The sequence below is a fragment of the Mirounga angustirostris genome, unplaced genomic scaffold (genome assembly GCF_029215605.1).
Source record: "Mirounga angustirostris isolate CCGP_5_RB_7025 unplaced genomic scaffold, mMirAng1.0.hap1 SCAF_15, whole genome shotgun sequence".
Lineage (NCBI taxonomy): Eukaryota > Metazoa > Chordata > Mammalia > Carnivora > Phocidae > Mirounga > Mirounga angustirostris.
Genome location: NW_026991723.1, coordinates 47,097,280 through 47,116,600, shown reverse-complemented (window position 1 = coordinate 47,116,600; position 19,321 = coordinate 47,097,280). Strand labels below are relative to the sequence as shown.

The 19,321-nt window shown below is 42.0% G+C and overlaps 1 protein-coding gene and 1 long non-coding RNA gene across 6 annotated transcripts in view; one reads left to right on the top strand and one right to left on the bottom strand.

Moving 5' to 3' along the window:
* Window positions 1-19,318, bottom strand: part of LOC135362759 (uncharacterized) — a 241,342-nt gene extending 222,024 nt beyond the window's left edge. For 3 of the 4 annotated variants that reach the window (XR_010407885.1, XR_010407887.1, XR_010407888.1), the window contains exons 1-3: window positions 19,179-19,318; window positions 17,155-17,293; window positions 6,276-6,339 (exon numbers count right to left, since the gene is read on the bottom strand). This is a non-coding gene — a long non-coding RNA (uncharacterized LOC135362759). Of the gene's footprint in view, window positions 1-6,275; window positions 6,340-9,839; window positions 9,980-17,154; window positions 17,294-19,178 lie in introns of those variants that run through there. The other variant, XR_010407886.1, reaches the window with a different exon arrangement.
* On the top strand, window positions 6,022-10,515 carry LOC123849685 (cyclin-dependent kinase 4 inhibitor B). 2 transcript variants are annotated; one of them, XM_064580045.1, is made up of 3 exons: window positions 6,022-6,177; window positions 8,844-9,110; window positions 9,322-10,515. In XM_064580045.1, the coding sequence occupies exons 1-2, from the start codon at window positions 6,022-6,024 to the stop codon at window positions 9,102-9,104; spliced, it is 417 nt and encodes a 138-aa protein (XP_064436115.1). In that variant the 3' UTR covers window positions 9,105-9,110; window positions 9,322-10,515. The 2 variants fall into 2 exon arrangements, with proteins under 2 accessions (XP_064436115.1, XP_064436116.1); XM_064580046.1 differs by having other exon boundaries at window positions 6,158-6,295; window positions 8,844-10,515.
* Window positions 19,319-19,321: the final 3 nt, after the last annotated feature.

The following is a 19,321-nucleotide window of genomic DNA, read 5'->3' as shown; positions in this document are numbered from 1 at the left end:
TCACATTAAAAGTCTCAGGAACCAACTTGCAGAGGCTCTCAATGGCCAAAGACAGGCCTTGAGAATCAATAGGAATGATAATTATAGTGGATGAAAACACATCAATTATGTTCAAATCCACAAGTTTACAATAATTCAAAAATCATTAGTCACCTCTGAAAGATGCTGGAAGCTCAAATCATTAGTTTTAAAACCTATAAATAAATTTAAAAATAGAATACTTCCCCTGTCTTTCTTATATATACCTGAGGGCAAACAAGTAGATAGCAAAGGAAGCTTTCTCTTTATAGAAGTATTTCAGCTATTAAATGAAGCAGGGATGGTAGAATTAGAATGCCACCATTTTGTGACCACTAAGGAAATAATAGATTTAAGAAATAATTATCAATGGCTGCTATAATCATGGAGAAGCAACCAGATTATGTGCCTTTTGGTAGAAGTTTATACTACTTATAAAGTGTTTTTGCCAAAATATCCAACTTGAATCACATCCAGACTCTAGATCTAAATAATAAATTACAAGAAATACAGGTGACAGAGAAAAATGTTAACTGTCATCATGAAGAAGCATTCTGCAAAGCTCAGACTTCAGAAAACTCCAGAACTAACAATCCCATTCATGCAACAAATAAATTGAAAAGAGAAAGAAAGAAAGAAAGAAAGAAAGAAAGAAAGAAAGAAAGAAAGAAAGAAAGAAAGAAAGAAAAGTCTATAGATTAGAAAAGACACAAATTGGGGTGCCTGGCTGGCTCAGTCAGTAGAGCAAGTGACTCTGGATCTCATGGTTGTGAGTTTGAGCCCCACATTGGGTGTAGAGATTACTTAAAAATAAAATATTTAAAAAATAAATAAATAAAATATAAAAGAGACACAAGAGACTGGTGTCAATATCAACAAATTTCAATGTGTTGACATTATTTTTACCCTTGTTCAAATAAACAAATTAATAAAAATGGTATGTGTAGAAATTGGGAAAGACTCCATTATAGACTGAATTGTGTCCCCCCAAAATTCATATGTTAAATCTTTGACCTTCAGTATCTCAGAATGTGACTGTATTTGAAGATAGGGCATGTAGAGAAGTGATTAAGTTAAAATGAGGCTGTTGGAGTGGGTCCTAATCCAATCTGACTAGTGTCCTTATGAGAAGAGGGAATTTGAACACACAAAAGAGATTACCAGGGACTTACATGCACACAGGATGAATATGAGAAGAAGCAGCAGGAATGTGACCACCTGCAAACCTAGGAGAGACACCTCAGGAGAAACCAAGCTGAGAAAATAAATTTCTATTGTTTAAGCCAACTAGTCTACAGTATTGTTTTATGGCAGCCTTGGAAAACTAATATAGATGCTAAAATGTCCACTGTTCAATTAAACTTAAATAAATATGGGAGGGGCGCCTGGGTGGCTCAGTTGGTTGAGCATCTGCCTTCAGCTCAGGTCGTGATCTTGGGATCCTGGGATCAAGCCCTCCCTGGGGCTCCCTGCTGAACAGGGAGTCTGCTTCTCCCTCTCCCTCTGCCCCTCCCCCCTGCTGTGCACTCTCTCTCTCTCTCAAATAAACAAACAAAATCTTCTTTTAAAAAAAGGAAAGAAATAAATATGGGAATATAGAAAGAGATATACTATGAATCCTGAAGCATAAATCTCAACTGATGAAATGGAGAGAATCAAGTCTCCTGATGGGAGGTGGGTCATACAAATACAAATTGATTTGTATTCACACTTTGATAGTGAGTTCATATATAGTTTCACCAACTAGAATATGAACATTTTCACTGGAAATTTGCATTATTTGTAATATTGAAACCGATTCTACTCATTCCCTTTTTTTTTTTTAAGATTTGTTTGTTTGTCAGAGAGAGAGAAAGAGAGGGAGGGAGGGAGAGCACGAACAGAGGAATGGCAGGCAGAGGGAGAAGCAGGCTCCCGCTGAGCAAGGAGCCCGACATGGGGCTCAATCCCAGGACCCTGGAATAATGACCTGAGCCAAAGGCAGACACTTAACTGACTGAGCCACCCAGCCACCCCTCTACTCATTCCCTTCTATTTACCTCCAAAATTCTATGCCACTTTACCATTTACTTTCTCCCTTTTCTCACTTATAAATTATCCACCCTATTAAATGGCATAGCTGTGACAATTCTAAGTTTCAGCTGCCCGCTATGTTCTCATCCACTTCATCTCTTAAATATGTTTCAAGCATTAACAATAAGTTGTGTTTCATCCTAGAGACAGCTGGGTTTCAGGGAGAGGTAAAATGTTTCATTATCTCACCCTATTGTCCAAGACAAATGTGCTATTGTATTACATGTGAAATGTCATCTTTGAAGTCTATTAAGGGTGTGCTGTGAGGTGAACCATCTGGAAAACACAATGTAGGCTGGAAAATAATTATAAGCCAGTTCATTGCACTTTTTTTTCCAGTGAAGCCTACCATGACAGCTGCTAAAAACACTATGTAGTGTTAGGGGTAGAGGCTTTGAAGACACACAGGTTAGACCCTACCTCCAACAATGCTTAACTAGTATGCAAGTTACTTAATTTCTTTGATCCTTTTGTCTGTAAAATTGAGAAACTGATACATTTTGCAGTGGAGTTTTATGAGAGTTAAATGAAATACTTGTAAATCACTTGGAACAGGGTAGACATTAAGTATATTTCTCCTCTCTTCTTTTAAATATAGAGACGATTTCATGTTCTTTACATAGAGAATATTAGATAATCCAGTAATATTTGGAAATCAGATTAAGCAGTCCATTGTAAAGATGTTTTGTAAATTAGTCCGTCGAGTTTCCATGTGATTCTTTGAATTTCAGGGGAGAAAAGGGGTTTGGAAGATCAAGTGTGAAGCTTTCTCAGGAATTCTCAGTCTGGAGTGGGTTAGGACCACCTAGATGCGCTTCCTAGGAAGACGCTGTCCGTGGTGCTAGTAATCGCGCGTACCGCTAGCAACATTTCCCCCGCCCAAAATTCTTTCCCAGTCAACTCACTGAGTGAAGCTCACATATCTGCCTCGTGGAAGATTCTCAGACTTTCGGCTAATTGGCTTTTTCTCTATCTTACCACTCTTTGTCTATGTCCCCTTCAACTAAAAACAATTTTCTTCCATCTCCTTATCAACTCCAAATAGTTTTCATTTTTTCAGACACTTTGCCATGCTTACCACTTAAGAAAGTGGCTCAAAAATTGGCTCATGCTATCTTTTTCTGACCTTTTTGCTAAGTTTCAGAGAAATCCAAAGCTCAAATCTAGAACACAGGAAATATTTTCTGATGCATTCTTTAGAGACTCTTCATCTGGTAACTCCTCTGCATCTCCATCTTGATTTAAGTTCCCCTCTTCTTACTCCCAAAATATCCTATAGATACATCCTCAGTAAAGTTATTGCATTAAATTGAAACTCTCTATTTATTAGTTTTGAGTGCCACCAGGGAGACTTTCTTAAAAGCTAGCACCCACATCTTACTCAATTGTGGACTCCCGGAATATAGGACATACTGAGCTAAATTTTGTTGAACTAATTTAATTACTGGATCTGTTAGAAGAAAGACCCCAACAACACTCCTTTAAAAGGCAACCTGCCTTTTTACATTTGGCTATGCACTAAATTTCAGGGTAGCTAGGCTGTTCTGATGAAGATACTCTGGACTGAGTCCATTTGCCACCACATCCGCCACTATCAGTCTGATGACTCAGCCCCTCAGAGTGACTGCCAAAGAAACAATGCCATCCATTTCAAAACTCTGGCTTCCCACTGTCTATATTTCCTCTTCCTTCTCCCATTCTGCCTACACACCTGTAATCTCCAATACACCATGGGTGGGGACTAGCTCCAAAGACTGGTCAAAAACAGCTCATCTATGCTTTTCAACCAGAAGTAGACTTCTATTCCTCTGGCCAGACCAAGAAATGGAGCCACCATCAACAAATAAAAGGACTTTTCTTTTTCAGATAAGAGTGGAGGTTCAAATAAGAGGGAAAGATAGAGAAATTAAGAAGCTGAAAACTAAGAAATGAGATGGGGTAAGATTATCAATGCTGCCTCCTCCCCTTCCCTATCCAGGTGGATTTCAACTCTGTCTCAGTCAGTAGATCTTCATCCCTAACCACCACTTCTATGCTCCCCTGTCTTTGAAGAACTCTTCCTTATTCTTCAATGGATTGGGGAGGGGGAGCCCAAGCTAAGGTGTGCTAGAAGAAACACGTGAGGGGCGCCTGGGTGGCTCAGTCATTAAGCGTCTGCCTTTGCCTCAGATCGAGATCTCAGGGTCCTGGGATGGAGCCCGCATTCAGGCTCCCTGCTCAGCGGGAAGCCTGTTTCTCTCTCTCCCACTCCCCCTGTTTGTGTTCCCTCTCTCGCTGTGTCTCTCTCTGTCAAATAAATCAATAAAATCTTTAAAAATTAAAAAAAAAGAAACATGTGAAACAAACTCCCATTTATGAGTAAGCAAGCAATTGCCCTTCCTTAGGCACTCTTCCTCTGCACTCTGAACCAAAATTAACTTGTAAATAAGAACTGTTCCGTGTTAGAAGAAGCTCAGTCTAATGTAGTTCCTCACCAAAGCTTTCAGACAACAGATACATAACTTGTGGTTCTCTTCCTATTTTAATCGAACATCAGCTGCAATTTTTTAAATCTTTAAAGCAATACATATGTTAATTCAAACACCTAGGAAGATTGGGAAGAAAGGCAATTGGCCTTTAAATCTTCAGAAGAGGATTTAATGACAGGTTCATCCTGTTTAATGACAGGCCCAGCACCACACCCCTGTTTTATTATGCTTCATTATTACTGCATAAATTTCCTTTATTACTCATGATAAATAAAAATCAAATACTTGCGAAGTGGGTTTAAATAGGTAAGAGTGCAAACAAAAATAATACTATTCAAATATCATGAAACTGGAATCTCAGATTCTTAAAATACATATTTATATTTTTTAAAAGTCTCACGTGTACCAGGTTGCCATTGTCATTCCCAAACTAGGTTTGTTTTTTGGAGTTGTGTGTGTGTGTGTGTGTGTATCCATTATTCAAAGATGAAAAGAATAAAAAACACATTCAAAACAGGATTCTCAGGATTTTTCACTGTGACTGATTTTTGACTAATTCAACTAAGAAGACACACCCAAAAGAAAATTGCTAAGGTTGATGCAAGATGTGAAGCTAGTGAAGTTCAAGTACTCCCTGAGGATGAATTTAACCTGCATGACAGGTGCAAAAATGTCACTTTCAGAAATCTTAGGGGAGACGAAGTTATTTTGAATGCCTCTTAGCCAGTCGTTCAATTGCACAAGGAACGACTAACGTCTCCAGAGTGAAACCAGCTGGCACAGGGCTGAAGGAATAGAAATCCTCTGCTCCGCCTGCTGGAGGGAGGGCATTAGGAGCTGACTGCATTAATTCAACTTTTCCAAAACCTTAGCTAAGGCCTTGCAGGACACTGGGCCAGCAGGACAGCAAGCTCCGCACGCCCGGTGTCTGGCGCATGCGTCCCAGCACAGTCCGGGCTGGCTTCCCCCCCTCCCGCCCCTACCTCGTCGGCTGTAACGTCATCTGCCGGCCAGGCCTCCCGGCCAACCGAGTGGGAAGTGCCAGCGCCGGCCGGCCGGACAGGGGGCGGAGCCTAAGGGGGTGGGGAATGCCCTGCCCGGCCGCCCAGCGTGAAACGGATTCATTCCCAGCCAGCTCGCCATCTAGCCGGAGCGAGGCTCCGCAGTGAGAACGCTGCGACGCGCCCGCGCTCGGCGGCCGGAGGCGCCCTGCGCTCGGCTGCGGCCACGCGAGGCGCTTTTCCCCGGGAGTGAGCCGGGAAAAGCCCGGTTTAACCACGAGTGGCACGACATTGCAAGGACCTCCAAGGCGACAGAAGGACGGCGAAAGAGGGCTGAAGCTGACCTGAACTTTCCCACGGAGGGGAGACGGCGCCTAGACGAGGTGGGGAACAAGGGAGTGTGGCGACGCTCGCGGCCAGCGGTGGATTATCCCGGTCAGTCTGCGTCTGCGGCCTGCGAAATGCGCGAGGAGGACAAGGGCATGCTCGGTGGTGGTGGCGACGACGCGGGCCTGGCCAACGCCTCGGCGCAGGGGCAAGTGGAGACCGTGCGGCAGCTCCTGGAAACCGGTGCGGATCCCAACGGAGTCAACCGCTTCGGGAGGCGGCCGATCCAGGTAGCTGGGGCCCTGGGGCCTCGCCGGCAGGGGGCGCATGAACAAAGGGGAGCGGCCTCCGTGGGACGCGGCTGGGACCGAGATCTTCACCAACGTACCTGTGTCTCTCTTCCTTGAGGTGTGGCGCCCAGGTGTAAAGCAGGTTCTCCCCCACCAAGGATCCTAAAGAAAGGGATTGAAAAAAACCACTACTTCAGTTTGGTTTTCTTTTTAGTAGTGGAAAAAATGTCAATATTCCCTCTCCTGTCTTGTGATCACAGATGCAAGGGATAAATTCAATTGGGGGGAAAGGGAGGGTTATTTGGGGAGGAAAATTTTTGTGTCTTTCAATAAATATCGATCAACTTTCACTGATAGAGATAATTAAATGACAAAATTACACAATCTGGATTAGATTTGAGGAATCATGCAGAATCATAGTGCATGAAAAAAATTACCGTGCACTTCTAGGCTGCAATATGAAATTCTCTTATTCTTTTCTCATAGAGGAAAACTGAATACAAAGAGATAAGCCAGGATTCCTCGACCACAGAACTTAATTCCTTTTACGTTAGCAGGGTCTCTTGAGTGTTACATAAGAAAAATATGCTTTCATAGATTTTTGTTTAATTATACAGTGATTAGATTACAAAAGCATGCTTGCAGCAATTTTTACGTCCTTTTTAAATGGCAGAGGGTCTACATAAATAATTCGCCTCTTCATTGTTAAAATCCTTTATTCAGTATGTTTATGAATCCCTTTAATTAGTACTGATTTTTTTTAATTCCTTTAAAATCCAAGGTAATGTTTTGTGCTTTATTGTTGACTATGATGGTTAGTATTGATCTCAGTGTCACGTTCTAGAACCAAGCTGTTATTAAGGAATCTTATTAATTGTGTAGATTTTTAAAGAAATATATGTTCATTCCTTTTGCATTCTTAGAAAAGTGTTATAAGAAGTGAGGGATAGCTTGGGGCGCCTGGGTGGCTCAGTCGATTAAGCATCTGCCTTCCCCTGGGGTCATGATCTTAGGGTCCTGAGATCAAGCCCTACCTCCAGCTCCCTGCTCAGCGGGGAGTCTGCTTCTTCCTCTCCCTCTGCCTCTCCTGCCTCCCCTGCTTGTGTGTGTGCACGCACCATGCATGCGCTCTCAAATAAGGGGATAAAATCTTTAAAAAAAAGAAAAGAAAAAGAAATGAGGGATAGTTTAAAGCAGCAAAAATATTGTAGTTATTAAAGACGTCAAATGATATTAATAATTTTAAGAGATTTTAATTATAGTTTTAATTCATCATTTTCTGAGATACTAAGAACCACTTTTTTTCCCTCTATATATGAAATATCTGACATACATCACTAGTGGAAATGATAACATATCATGGTTTTTAAGGGAGGAAATGGATGTTTCTAATATTCATGAAACAAAAAGTACTGTCTTTCAATTACATGGTCCATTTTAAAATACATAAACTCACAAGAATAAAGAACTCCGTTTTGGATATTTAGTTATCAAAAACTGTTTTATTGTTAAAATAAGAAAGTAAATGCTTGTATAATGTACATGTACACAAGTGGATGCTACAGGCTTACAGCTCCAAAACATCTTTTTTCTAAATTATGCATTGCTCTGATTTCACTAACATCCGAGCTCTTTTTTACACAGCAAATTATTTACTATCTAACATTATAAAATCCTGTTACATTATAAAATCCTGTACAATGTAAATATAGTGTTTATGTTACATTAAATATATTACCCTTTAAACTTTATCCCTTACCTATAATGTAAACTTAAAATATTAAAAATGGTAAATCATGTTAAAAAAATAACTTGTTTCCATCATCTTATAAGACTAGACGTGACATTACTTTTTCCCCTCTATCTCCAATTTTGGCTCAAACTGTCAGACTATATTCAGTTTATGAGCGCAAACATATATGACAATGAAATGTAAAAGCCTCCCACAGGGGATATAAGAGGAAAACTAAACAACTTAAAACATTATTTCTGGGGCGCCTGGGTGGCTCAATCATTAAGCATCCGCCTTCAGCTCAGGTCATGGTCCCGGAGTTCTGGGATTGAGCTCCAAATCGGGCTCCCTGCTCTGCAGGAAGCCTGCTTCTCCCTCCCCCACTCCCCTGCTTTTGTTCCCTCTCTGGCTGTCTCTGTCAAATAAATAAACTCTTAAAAAATTAAAAAATAAAACATTATTTCTCCTCTAAAGCATTTCTCTCTTAAAAATATCAGCTGACTGCCTAGTAAATATTTTTAGATCCGGATCATGGCTGAGGTGGGAGAGACATCAAGACATTTTAGACGTAACTGCCCATAAATCATTTAACAAAATAGATTCCCATGTTCCAACAGAAATCAAAATTTTCTTTTTCGCGCAACGACTATTAGAGCTTTATTATCAGCTCTTTCTTGTCTCCGCATGTTTGGAAAATAAAATGCAACCCAGTTAGGACTGAGTAAAGAGTTATAAAAGGGGAGAGGGGGGAGGGTGTTGGGATTGCATCAGCAAAGGAAGCATAACCAGACTCCTGAGACTTGTAAGCGCCCCTGCGTTAGGTGGATACTTCATGAATAGGTATTTCTTTGAAACGGTTCTACCTGTCCCGGTCCAGGCCTGCATCTTGCTGCCCTGACCACCGCCGCCCTGACCACTCTGCTCTCTCCGGCAGGTCATGATGATGGGCAGCACCCGCGTGGCCGAGCTGCTGCTGTGCCACGGCGCGGAGCCCAACTGCGCCGACCCTACCACCCTCACCCGACCTGTGCACGACGCGGCCCGGGACGGTTTCCTGGACACGCTCGTGGTGCTGCACCGAGCCGGCGCGCGGCTGGACGTGCGCGATGCCTGGGGCCGCCTGCCCGTGGACCTGGCTGAGGAGCGGGGCCACGGCGCTGTCGCCGGGTACCTGCGCGCAGCTGCAGGAGACTGATGGCAGGTACCCCCAGCCGCCCACAACGACACTTCGTTTCTCCCCTGTTCCCCACCCCCAACTTAGTTCAAGGGAGGCTACAAATGTGGAGCGGCGGAAAGCCTGCAAGCCTTCCAAGAGACTTGACTCACCGTGGGGGAGGAGAAGCGGACCATGAATACATTTTTTTTTTCTTTCTTCTTTTCCCCTGGATCCCGCCCTCACACTCACGGCGCAGCCAAAAGCAGAGGTGGTGCAAATGGATTTCCAGAGAGATTTAGGAGCTGAACGTGAAGCTCCCGGGTGTCGTTTACTGTCCAGGGTTTTCTGGCAAAAAGCGGCCTATAAAGTCCCTAACGACCCCAGGTGTCTGCCAAACTTCACTGGAAAGACGCTGGCGGCAGAGTGGGAGGCGGCGATGATTGGCATTTGAGCAGGAGGCAGATGGCACGTTTGCCCTCTGACCTTGAAGGAGCGTATCCGCAGCCCCTACCTGGGTTTGAGGCGCCGGGGGCTAGAAGGAAACCTCTGAAGACTGAGGAGAAGACAACGATGCCAAAGACGAGTTCGACAGTAGAGGGCATCAGCAGGTGCCCAAGGCTTTATAGGCTGTGTGTTGCCACCCAAGTCACCTGCGAAGCCCTGGGGACTTGCGCCCAGTTCCACCGGATAGTGACGGGAAAGGAGGATGCGAGAGCCACCTTGAACTTGCCCACAGGTTCTACAATCCCTGGGTCAAGACGACACAGAACAGCTCCCGGAGAGGGGCAGGTGCTTGCTGTTTGTTATTCAGTCGAGGGGAGATTCTTGGGGAGTTCCAGAAGTCAGCGCACAGGATGACGTGGTGGATTGTAGGGAGAGCAACTGTCGCGATTAACTGTAAGGACTTGCTTCATCTATATACGATAGGATAAAGAACCCCCCCCCCCCGGAGATGAAAAGATTTTGTGATATTTTGTACTTCTGAGTTGTTCTTCAGTAACACTCTTACTGGGGAAGCTTTAAATAACAAAGTAACTCGTGCTCCTCGGTGAGGAAGAAATACAGCTTTTAAATGAAGCTCTGTCACAGTGCTAAAGCTTAGACCCATTCATCCTTAACCTATTTATTTCTTTGTTAGATTTTCTGACCGTTTCCTTTACTAGAGTGTCTCAGGGGGTCAAACTATGAAATATTCCAAATATCTTTTAGAAAACTGATGCACTTGCCCAGTAAATTATTTTGAGGTATTTCCCAAAGGGTTACTGAAAGAGTAAATTGAGTATAAAACTGTTTAAAATATATGATGATGGCTCGTGGAATGTCTTCATATCTGCTGAGCAAACTAAAGGTGTACTGCTTTGGGATTTAATGTCCAGTGTTGCTTGATTCCTTACAGCATTGGAACAACTGATACTTCAATGCTTTAATAAAGAAAAAACAATAGATTGGACTCAAAGATGTGGATATTTTGGTTTAAAAATGTATGATCATGGATTTACCACTAACTCCTGAGAAATGTTAAAGACTCAAAGAGGTTCACTTCTCTCACTCTTTATAATAATTATTGATAAATGATACCGACAACAATTTATAAAAAAAAAAACTGCTACACATACTAGGAAAAGATTTATGGGGTGTGTGTGAGAAAGAGAGTGAGAGAAACAGAAAAAAAAAAAAAACTAATTTGAGAGACCAAAAGAAGGGGTTTCTTTAAATTGAATAAAAAAGTCTTTACTTCCCCATCAATTCCGTATACCCAAATGAACACATTACTGGGGAAAGTTAGTTGAGAATCAGAGCATTTCTTATTGGAAAAAATATGTAAGCACTTATTGACACATAACTTGTGCCAGGCATATATTAAAATATATTCATTTAATACGTAAACCGGAGAGATAGGTATCATTTCCCTGATGAGAACAAGATAGAGAAATATTAGTTGATTATTTTTTATAATAGGGTATAATTCTTCCAATGTTCAAGACACAGTTCAAGATTCTACCAGAAGAAGAGCAAGTAGAATCAGTGATCTGGAAAAATGATAGAAGTCATCTGAAGAAGCACTTCTGTGGACTGCCTTATGTAGAAAATGCAAAAGTCAGTGTCACTTAAAATACAAGAGGTCTGGGGCGCCTGACTGGCTCAATTGGTAGATAGAGCATCTGACTCTTGATCTTGGGGTCATGAGTTCAAGCCCCACATTGGGTGCAGAGATTAAAGAAATAAATAAAAATTTAAAAATAAAATAAAATAGATCTGCTTTCATGTATATGTTAGCAGCTAATTACAACCTAATTCTGACATCCGAAGTTTTCTTTTTTCTTTTTTTTTTTTAAGATTTTATTTATTTATTTGACAGAGATGTAGCGAGAGAGGGATCACAAGCAGGGGGAGTGGGAGAGGGAGAAGCAGGCTTCCCACTGAGCAGGGAGCCCGATGTGGGGCTCGATCCCAGGACCCTGGGATCATGACCGAGCCAAAGGCAGACGCTTAATGACTGAGCCACCCAGGTGCCCCTGACGTCCTAAGTTTTCATTATTAACAACCTATTGAGTCTTTCTGTGAAAACTTGAATAATTTGGGGCTTGGTATAATTTCACAGTGTTCAGTTAACTAAGCTACAAATAGATATGAACATAGAGATGATAGATGATAGAACATATGTAAGAAAATAATACAATTTTAAGTTTAAAAATTATTTGAAGGAGCAACAATAGTTGTGTCACAATACTTTCCATGATCTTCTCCTGTCCTATTTATAATGCCAGGGAAGGAAAGGAAAGGAAGGAAGGAAAGAGGGAAGGAAGGAAAGAGAAGTTAGGACCTGATTGGAAAAATGGAAGACCTGGGTCCCAGTAGTGGTTCTCCAACTACATGACCTGAGTCCTGTGACTTTGATTAGCCTCAATTTCCCTCATCTATAAAAGGTGGGAATTAGACTAGATAACTCCAAAGTTCCCTACCATCACTAAAGCTTTACCCCTTTATGAATTTGTGGCATATATGAATGTAGTGGGGTCTTACATTTTATTAGTAATAATTGTGCCATACTAAGAGTCAAGGAAAGACACATAGAAGAATAGAGAGGAAAGACATATTTTAAAATTCTGGAGCCTTGGGAGGGAAAAAAATCTTTATTAAGCACCACCTCCACCAGTTAGTTGAAAAATTACAGACAAATTTGCGAGACAAATTTGCGAGAACTAGGAGCAGAAAAGATGCTTTCCAAATTAATAGTTTAAATGTTCAGGTCTTTTTCATTTTGTTTTACCTCATTTTCCCTGTTGCTTTTTGCATTTCTCTTAATGCCACTCAAAGCCACTAGAGGAATTAGTTTCTTAAAGTGAGATAAGCAAGTAGACCAAATAGATTTATAAAGTAATGCTGAAATAGGCATTGCAAACTAATATAAATGTTCTGAAAGAAAAAGTGGTTTTAAAATGAGCATATAACAAGGGATTCTGACCTAGAATGGGTTGGTTTAGGAGTTAGAACCAAGAGAAAAGGTTGGGCTGGGGCACCTAGCTGGCTCAGTTGATAGAGCATGTGATTCTTGATTTCTGAGTCTTGATCTTGGGGTGGTGAGTTCAAGCCCCACGCTGGGTTGTAGAGCTTACTTAAAAAGAGGGAGGGAGGGAGGGAGAGAGAGAGACAGAGAGAGAGAGAGAAGGTTGGGGATATCAGAAAGAACAAAGTGCGAAGGTGAGAAAATGCTAAAATATATAGTCATTCAAAGGTAAGTAACTTGGTAAACAGCAGTCATGGATCTTACAGACCCATTTCTAGGGGCCTGTACTTTCTGGTTTGTTTCTATTGGATTCCTTGAAACTTTAGGTCCTTAAATTTTGCCTGGGGGATAGTAGAAACCAGCTGGTTAGGGAAGACTTCTGTATCACCTAAATGTGTACCTGTCGCTATTCAGGAGGGCAGAGAAGGAGATGAAAGCAACAAAAGGAATACAAGGAGGAACAGCTTGGTGGTGTTTTGTGCAAGGTCAGTAATTCAACAGAATTAATCAAATCAAATCAAAACAAACTTATATGGTCTACATACTGACGGGATTTGCAAAATGTTCCCAGGCCTAAAATAATCAGAATCTGCTCATTCCCTACTGCCTTGGTTTTCTGTAAAACTTTTCTCAAGTTCAGCTACGACAAACAGGATGGCTCCTTTCTTGCCTCTTGACTCCCCCACTCAGAAGATTTTAATATCATTCCTTGCATAAGGAAAAGAATTACTTTACTTTTAGAAATGGTAACTTTTGTAAGTCATTTATATTTATCATTTATATTTAATTATATAACTGTATAATATGTATAATGTATAATATATAATTATAAATATATACAAATTTAAGTATTTATATATATTTACTAAATTTTTAAGTTTTAATTAAGTTTTAATTTAATTTAAATATTTAAATTTTATATATTTATATATTTATAATTTCTTTATTAATTTTGCCACAAATTTGCTTTGAAACAAGTGCTACTAATGAAATAATATGTAACTAGCATGGATTACATACCAAGCACACTAGTATAAATCAGCATGTACATCAAAACTGAGAATCCAACTCTGATAGACTAATTTGAAGTCTGAAGATTTTGCCGGGGGTGGGGGAAAATCCCTGAGAGATATGTGAAGGTGACATGCTGACTCACAGCCATCTATGTTACAGTGGAAGTTTACAAAGGAACCCCAAACACCTGTTAATCCCTTTCCCACTCAGAAGCCCCAGGCATTAGAGTTCCAATACCTGTGGGTCTGAGTTGCTGGGTTCTACCACCTCTCCTAGGGCACAGGAGAAACGTCTGTAGCCCCCTGTATCTCCTCCTAACATGCCACCTAGAGTTTTAAACACTAACCTTCCCTAAAATATTCGGTCGTCTTCTACTACTTTCTAATTTCTGGACTGCCTTTGATAGAGTTATCACATACAAATCTATCCAGGATTGCAGGAGCCTTTTGATCTGCTTAAATATCACCGTAAACAAACAAACAAAAAAATGTAATGTCATCCTCTCTCTAGAGAAAAATTAAATGACATTTCATTTTACATTCACCTCAGGTATTTATTATATCTTTAAAAAGATAGTGCTGTCCCCGCCAGTCATTGGAGACCAACAGATAGGGACATGGTTCTCAATCTTGGCTCCATATTAGAATCACCTACATAGAGAGATGTTCTAAAATTTAGATTTACTGACCATTCTGTAGACCTCTACAGAATTAGCATCTCTACATTTGAGATGTCTGTGGTGGTTACTTTCACGGTAAACTTTCAAGCAGTACAAAAAAGAAACAAAATTAAGTAAAAATCTCCTAAAACCTCACTACCCCTCCCCATTCTCACTACCCAGGGGTAACCACTATTTTAAAATGTTTTAAATTAACCTTCCAGAAATATAGGTACATATCATTGTAAACACCTCTCCCACAGTACACACATTTGGAAAACATAAATGGGATCATACTATCCCACAACTATTTGTTTTCTTTGATTAGTAATAGATCTTAGACAACTTCCATTAGCAGGACAGATAGATGCACTTCATTTTTTTATGGCTGTATAATTTTATATTTTATGGGTGAAACCCAGTTTAAAAAAGAAATCTATTGGCAAACACATAAATTATCTCCTTTTTCCTTTCTTGCTTTTTTTTTTTGCTACTATATATGATGCTGTAAAGAATCTTTTTTGCATTCTTACATGAACTATCTGCAGAAATTTATAGGAGGGAAACTTCAAGGGTTAAGAATATCTCTCTCTCAAAAAAAAAAGAATATATCTCTCTCACACACCCATGCACACAAAGTGTGTGTGCATATGTGTGTCTCTGTGTAAAATCTTTCCAAACTTATACGTGCATGTGTATATATGTGTGTCTGTATATCTTCAATATTACATATGAGTGTGTGTATATATGCACATAAATAGATATATACTTTTCATACTGGTATGAGTTATTGAGTGGAAACGCTGAGTTAAAGGGACATGTATCTTTATATATGTGTATAAACATATATCTGTATATATAAAAATACAAATATCATAAACACAAATACATGCATGCATGCATAGCATATATCTCTTTCCATACATATATATACATAGTACATATATAGTATATATATTTCCATGCATATATTTATGTATGTGTATCTTTGCATACTTATATGAGCTATAGGAGAGGAATTGCTAAGTCAAAGGGACACGTATGCATGTTCAATTTTTATAAATAGTCTAAAGTTGCCTTCTAAAACAATCACACCAAGTTACAATAGTGTGTGTGATTGTTTCCTGACGACTTTACCAACATTATCACTCCTTTTTAAATTTTTGCCACACCCATAGATATGTCATGGTTTCTGTTACCTTTCTTTACCAGTGAATAAAACTGAGTATCTTTTCATATATTTTTCTGACCATTTGTATATGGTCTACTATAAGCTACCCATTGTATTCTTTGCTCATATTTCTGTTGGTTTACCTTTTTGTTCATATATGTATTTATATATTTTAAAAGTTAATCTTTTGTCATATGTTCAAATGATAGTTTTAAAATCTTGCTTATGGTGACTTTTGTCTTATGCCTTTGGGGTTTTCAGCTTGAACATGTGCAGTATTATGGAAGTTTCTCACGGAATTCTGATCATCAAGAGTTACCTGAGAGAAGAAACTAATATCCTGGACATTATGGGAGTGGGGGGGCAGTGGCACAAAGCAAGTAAAATATCCTCTTCTATCTCTGCCTGTGGGATGAATTTGCTGATCCAAAATAGAAAATAATTTTCCTCCATTAAAAAACTAAGAGCTACTTTGGCTGTGAACATAAAACTGCTCTTTAAAAAAAAAAAAAAGTATATTTTTGGGGGTGCCTGGGTGACTCAGTCATTACACGTCTGCCTTTGGCTCAGGTCATGATCCCAGGGTCCTGGGATCGAGCCCCGCATCGGGCTCCCTGCTCAGCGGGAAGCCTGCTTCTCCCTCTCCTGCTCCCCCGCTTGTGTTCCCTCTCTTGCTGTGTCTCTCTCTGTCAAATAAATAACATCTTTAAAAAAAAAAAATCTAAGAGAGATCTATGCCTTAAACTTATGAGTTAAAAAAAAAAAAAAAAACTAAGATCTAAGAGATCAGTTTTTTAGGCCAAAGGAAAAGAGCAAAGAAAAGAAATCACATTCAGTGATTCTCTATTTGCACAAATGACCCACTGATAGCTCATTCCCTATTGACTCCAGCCTTTAGTACAACAGAAAGAGCACAAGGCTTGTAGTCCAAAAACCTTCTTGATGATTCCAGCCCTAGCACTTGCTGGCCATAGACTGTCCAAGATTTGAGCCCCTGTGGCTTCAGTTTTCTCACCCGTAAAATAGAAGCAGTAATCCCAAATTCAAAGGGCCACTGTACGATACAATAAGTAATACAAGTAAAAGGGTGTACACATACTAATGCTCAGGCCTTGGTCCTACATTTTTTGAAGAGCACACAGCCAAAAGTCATTTGGAATTCCAAAAGTCTTTGTAATGCCACAAATTGGTTGTTTTGCTAAAGATTCATCTACATAATTGTACTTTGCTTACTCTACTATTAAAATTGCATAGAATTCCCCTGCATGCCACAACTTACAAAACACAGGTACTGGACAGCAGGGGAAAACCAAGATGGGATTTAAGTTTAAATTTTAAAACTTATATTCATTGAACACAGAGCTTATTGTATAATGAATGACCTTACTTAATGCTCTTACTCAAATGGCATTCCTCTGAAGTGGGCAACTTCCCTTATCCCCAGAACAAGTCTGGGTGAAGATGAAAGGGCTACAGGTTAAGTTATATGGGCCCAATCAATACAGACAGATTCCTGAATTTAAACTTGTCTGGAAAACTGAGGCTCAGCAGACCCCAGACATAATGGGATAATATGATATTTAATATTAGGTGTCCCCTTGGCTAGGTTACACTACCAGCTGTTTTGTCAAATACCAGTCAAGATGTTGCTGGGAAGGTACTTTTAAGTATAATTAACATTTAAATCCATAGACTTTGAATAAAGCAGATTACCCTCCATAATGTGTGCAGCACTCACCAAGGCCTTAAGTGAAAAGACAGTTTTTCCAAAGAAGCAATTCCTTCTCCAGGCTGCTTGACTCAAAACTGCAGCATCAGCTCCTCCCTGGGTCTCCAGCCTCAACTATCTGTCTTGCAGATTTCAGACTTGCCAGCCCCTATAATCAGATAAGCTAGTTCCTTAGAATAAATCATACACACAGGCACACGCACACCCATCCTATTGGTTCTGTTTCTCTGGAAACAGAATTTCTCTAGAAATTTTATATAAAAATTTTCCAATTTTTCTCTGGAAACTAATAATTTCAGGAGATGTGCAACACACGTCTTCTTCCATGGTTTACTGCCACAGCTAATCGCCTGCCTGGAAACCCTCACTCTTCCACTTCTCCAGGTTCCTTCAATAATACCATGCTGGAATCAGGCAGCTCCCTTTTTCCTCCAGGATGCTTCCTCTGAACTACCCACCCTCTAAAGTGCCCCTCCTCTGGGCCATAAAATGAAATCCCCTCATTATAATTGTATATTTTTATTAATCCATCCCCTCTATGAAGTTTTTTTTTGGAGGGCGGGGGGGGGGGGGGGGGGGGGAGGGTCATCGGTGTAGTGCAAGAGAGCAGGATCTGCCTCCCATGGAGTTTACAGACTACTGTAAGAGACAAACCACAAACAAGTAAACAATTACATAGGATAATTTGTTCGCTAAATGCTATACAAAAAGGTAAAAAAAAAAAAAACCACCATGGTGATAAGATGGGGCCTGAGAGAGGGAGAGTCTCTGAGCAGGGAAACTTGAGATCTGAAGGAGAAAGAGCTAGCCTATGAAGACCGAGAAAGGGGATTCCCTCTGGACGGAGGGGTGGCAAGTAGCCCCAGCAGGGAACACGGTGCTCGGGAAATCCTGAGCGAATCCCACAGGAGAGGGGAGAGGCGCGTTTGTGAAGATCTAGATATTTAGAGTAGCTATTTAAGACTGGTACCTAAGTCTCACTTCATGCAACCGGCCTGGTCGGCGGCTAAGTCCTGCGATGAGGGGAGGGATGGAGAACGGGCAGAAGCCTGCCGCCAGACCTGGCCTCTCGGTAGTGTACGGTGACTTGGGCAACGCAAACCCCACTGTCTCCACGTACCGCGGAGCTTGGCACCTGATGTATAAGGCCCCGTCGGCTCTCATGCTGAGGTCCTCTTCTGCCGCTAAACCACCAGGCCCGGGCACAAGGAGAAGCCACAGCGCGGCGGGCCACCTTGAAGGTTCCGCGAAGGCTGGGCCTAGCTAGTCGCACATCCTCTGCCTGACGCCCGGCCGGCCAGGCCGCGCCTGCAGCGGGCGAGGCTCTAGATCGATCGCGACTGACTGCAGGCGGGGGAGGCTGGGGCACCGAGTCAGCGCCGCCCGCCGGAAAGCGGCGTCCTGGGCTCGACTCCCCGCCTCGGTGGAGCCAGCGAGCCCGCGTGCGAGCTCCATCCAGCCCCGCGGCCAGGGACCTGCCAGACTGCGCTCTGGGAACCGAGCTCCTTGTCCTCAGGCCGCCTCTGTATCCTCGACTCACCCCTCCTTTATGCTGCTGCTTCCTTTCCTTCCCCCGCTTTTCCTGTGCTGAGTGGACCACGGCGGGGAAGCGGGAGGAGGAGGGAGGATGGCCGAGCAATAAAGAATCAGTGGTGTGGAAGAGAAAAGGGGCAGGAGGAGGAAGGGAGGAGCGGGGAGAGCGACCACGCGGCGGAGTCCGGCCGCGAAAGCGAAGGGTGCCGGAGCGCCGGGAGGGTGGAGGAGGAGGAGGAGGGCTGCCGGCCGGGAATCGGGCTGCCGCAGGGAAACCGGGAAAAGCGGGGAGCAGCCCATGGGGGAGGGGAGTGCCGCGGGCGGAGGAAAGAGGAAGAAGCGTTCAGATGTTGCGCTGCTTCTCGGAGGTTAAAACCGAAAATAAAAACTGCCCGGCTTCTCCGCCCAGCCCCGCGCCCTCGGCGACGCGGGCAGCAGAGGGTGGAAGAGGTGCCCCCGACCCAGCAGGGACCCCGGGGCTGGGGTTCGGCTCCACCTACCTGGTGGGGCGCCCAGCCCGCCGCTGCGGCGGCGCCAGCGCCACTCAGTGTCCAGATGTCGCGTCGGCTGCAGGCAGCGGTTTCCTTTAATTTCGCTCGTTTCCCAAATCTAGAAGTGGAGCTTAGCGCCATTTCTTTCAAAA

Excerpts from the sequence above, each read along its gene's own strand:
- LOC123849685 (XM_064580045.1), top strand. The coding sequence starts at position 6,022 with ATGCGCGAGGAGGACAAGGGCATGCTCGGTGGTGGTGGCGACGACGCG. Across the intron at positions 6,178-8,843 it reads TCGGGAGGCGGCCGATCCAG|GTCATGATGATGGGCAGCAC; the intron begins GTAGCTGGGGCC and ends TCTCTCCGGCAG.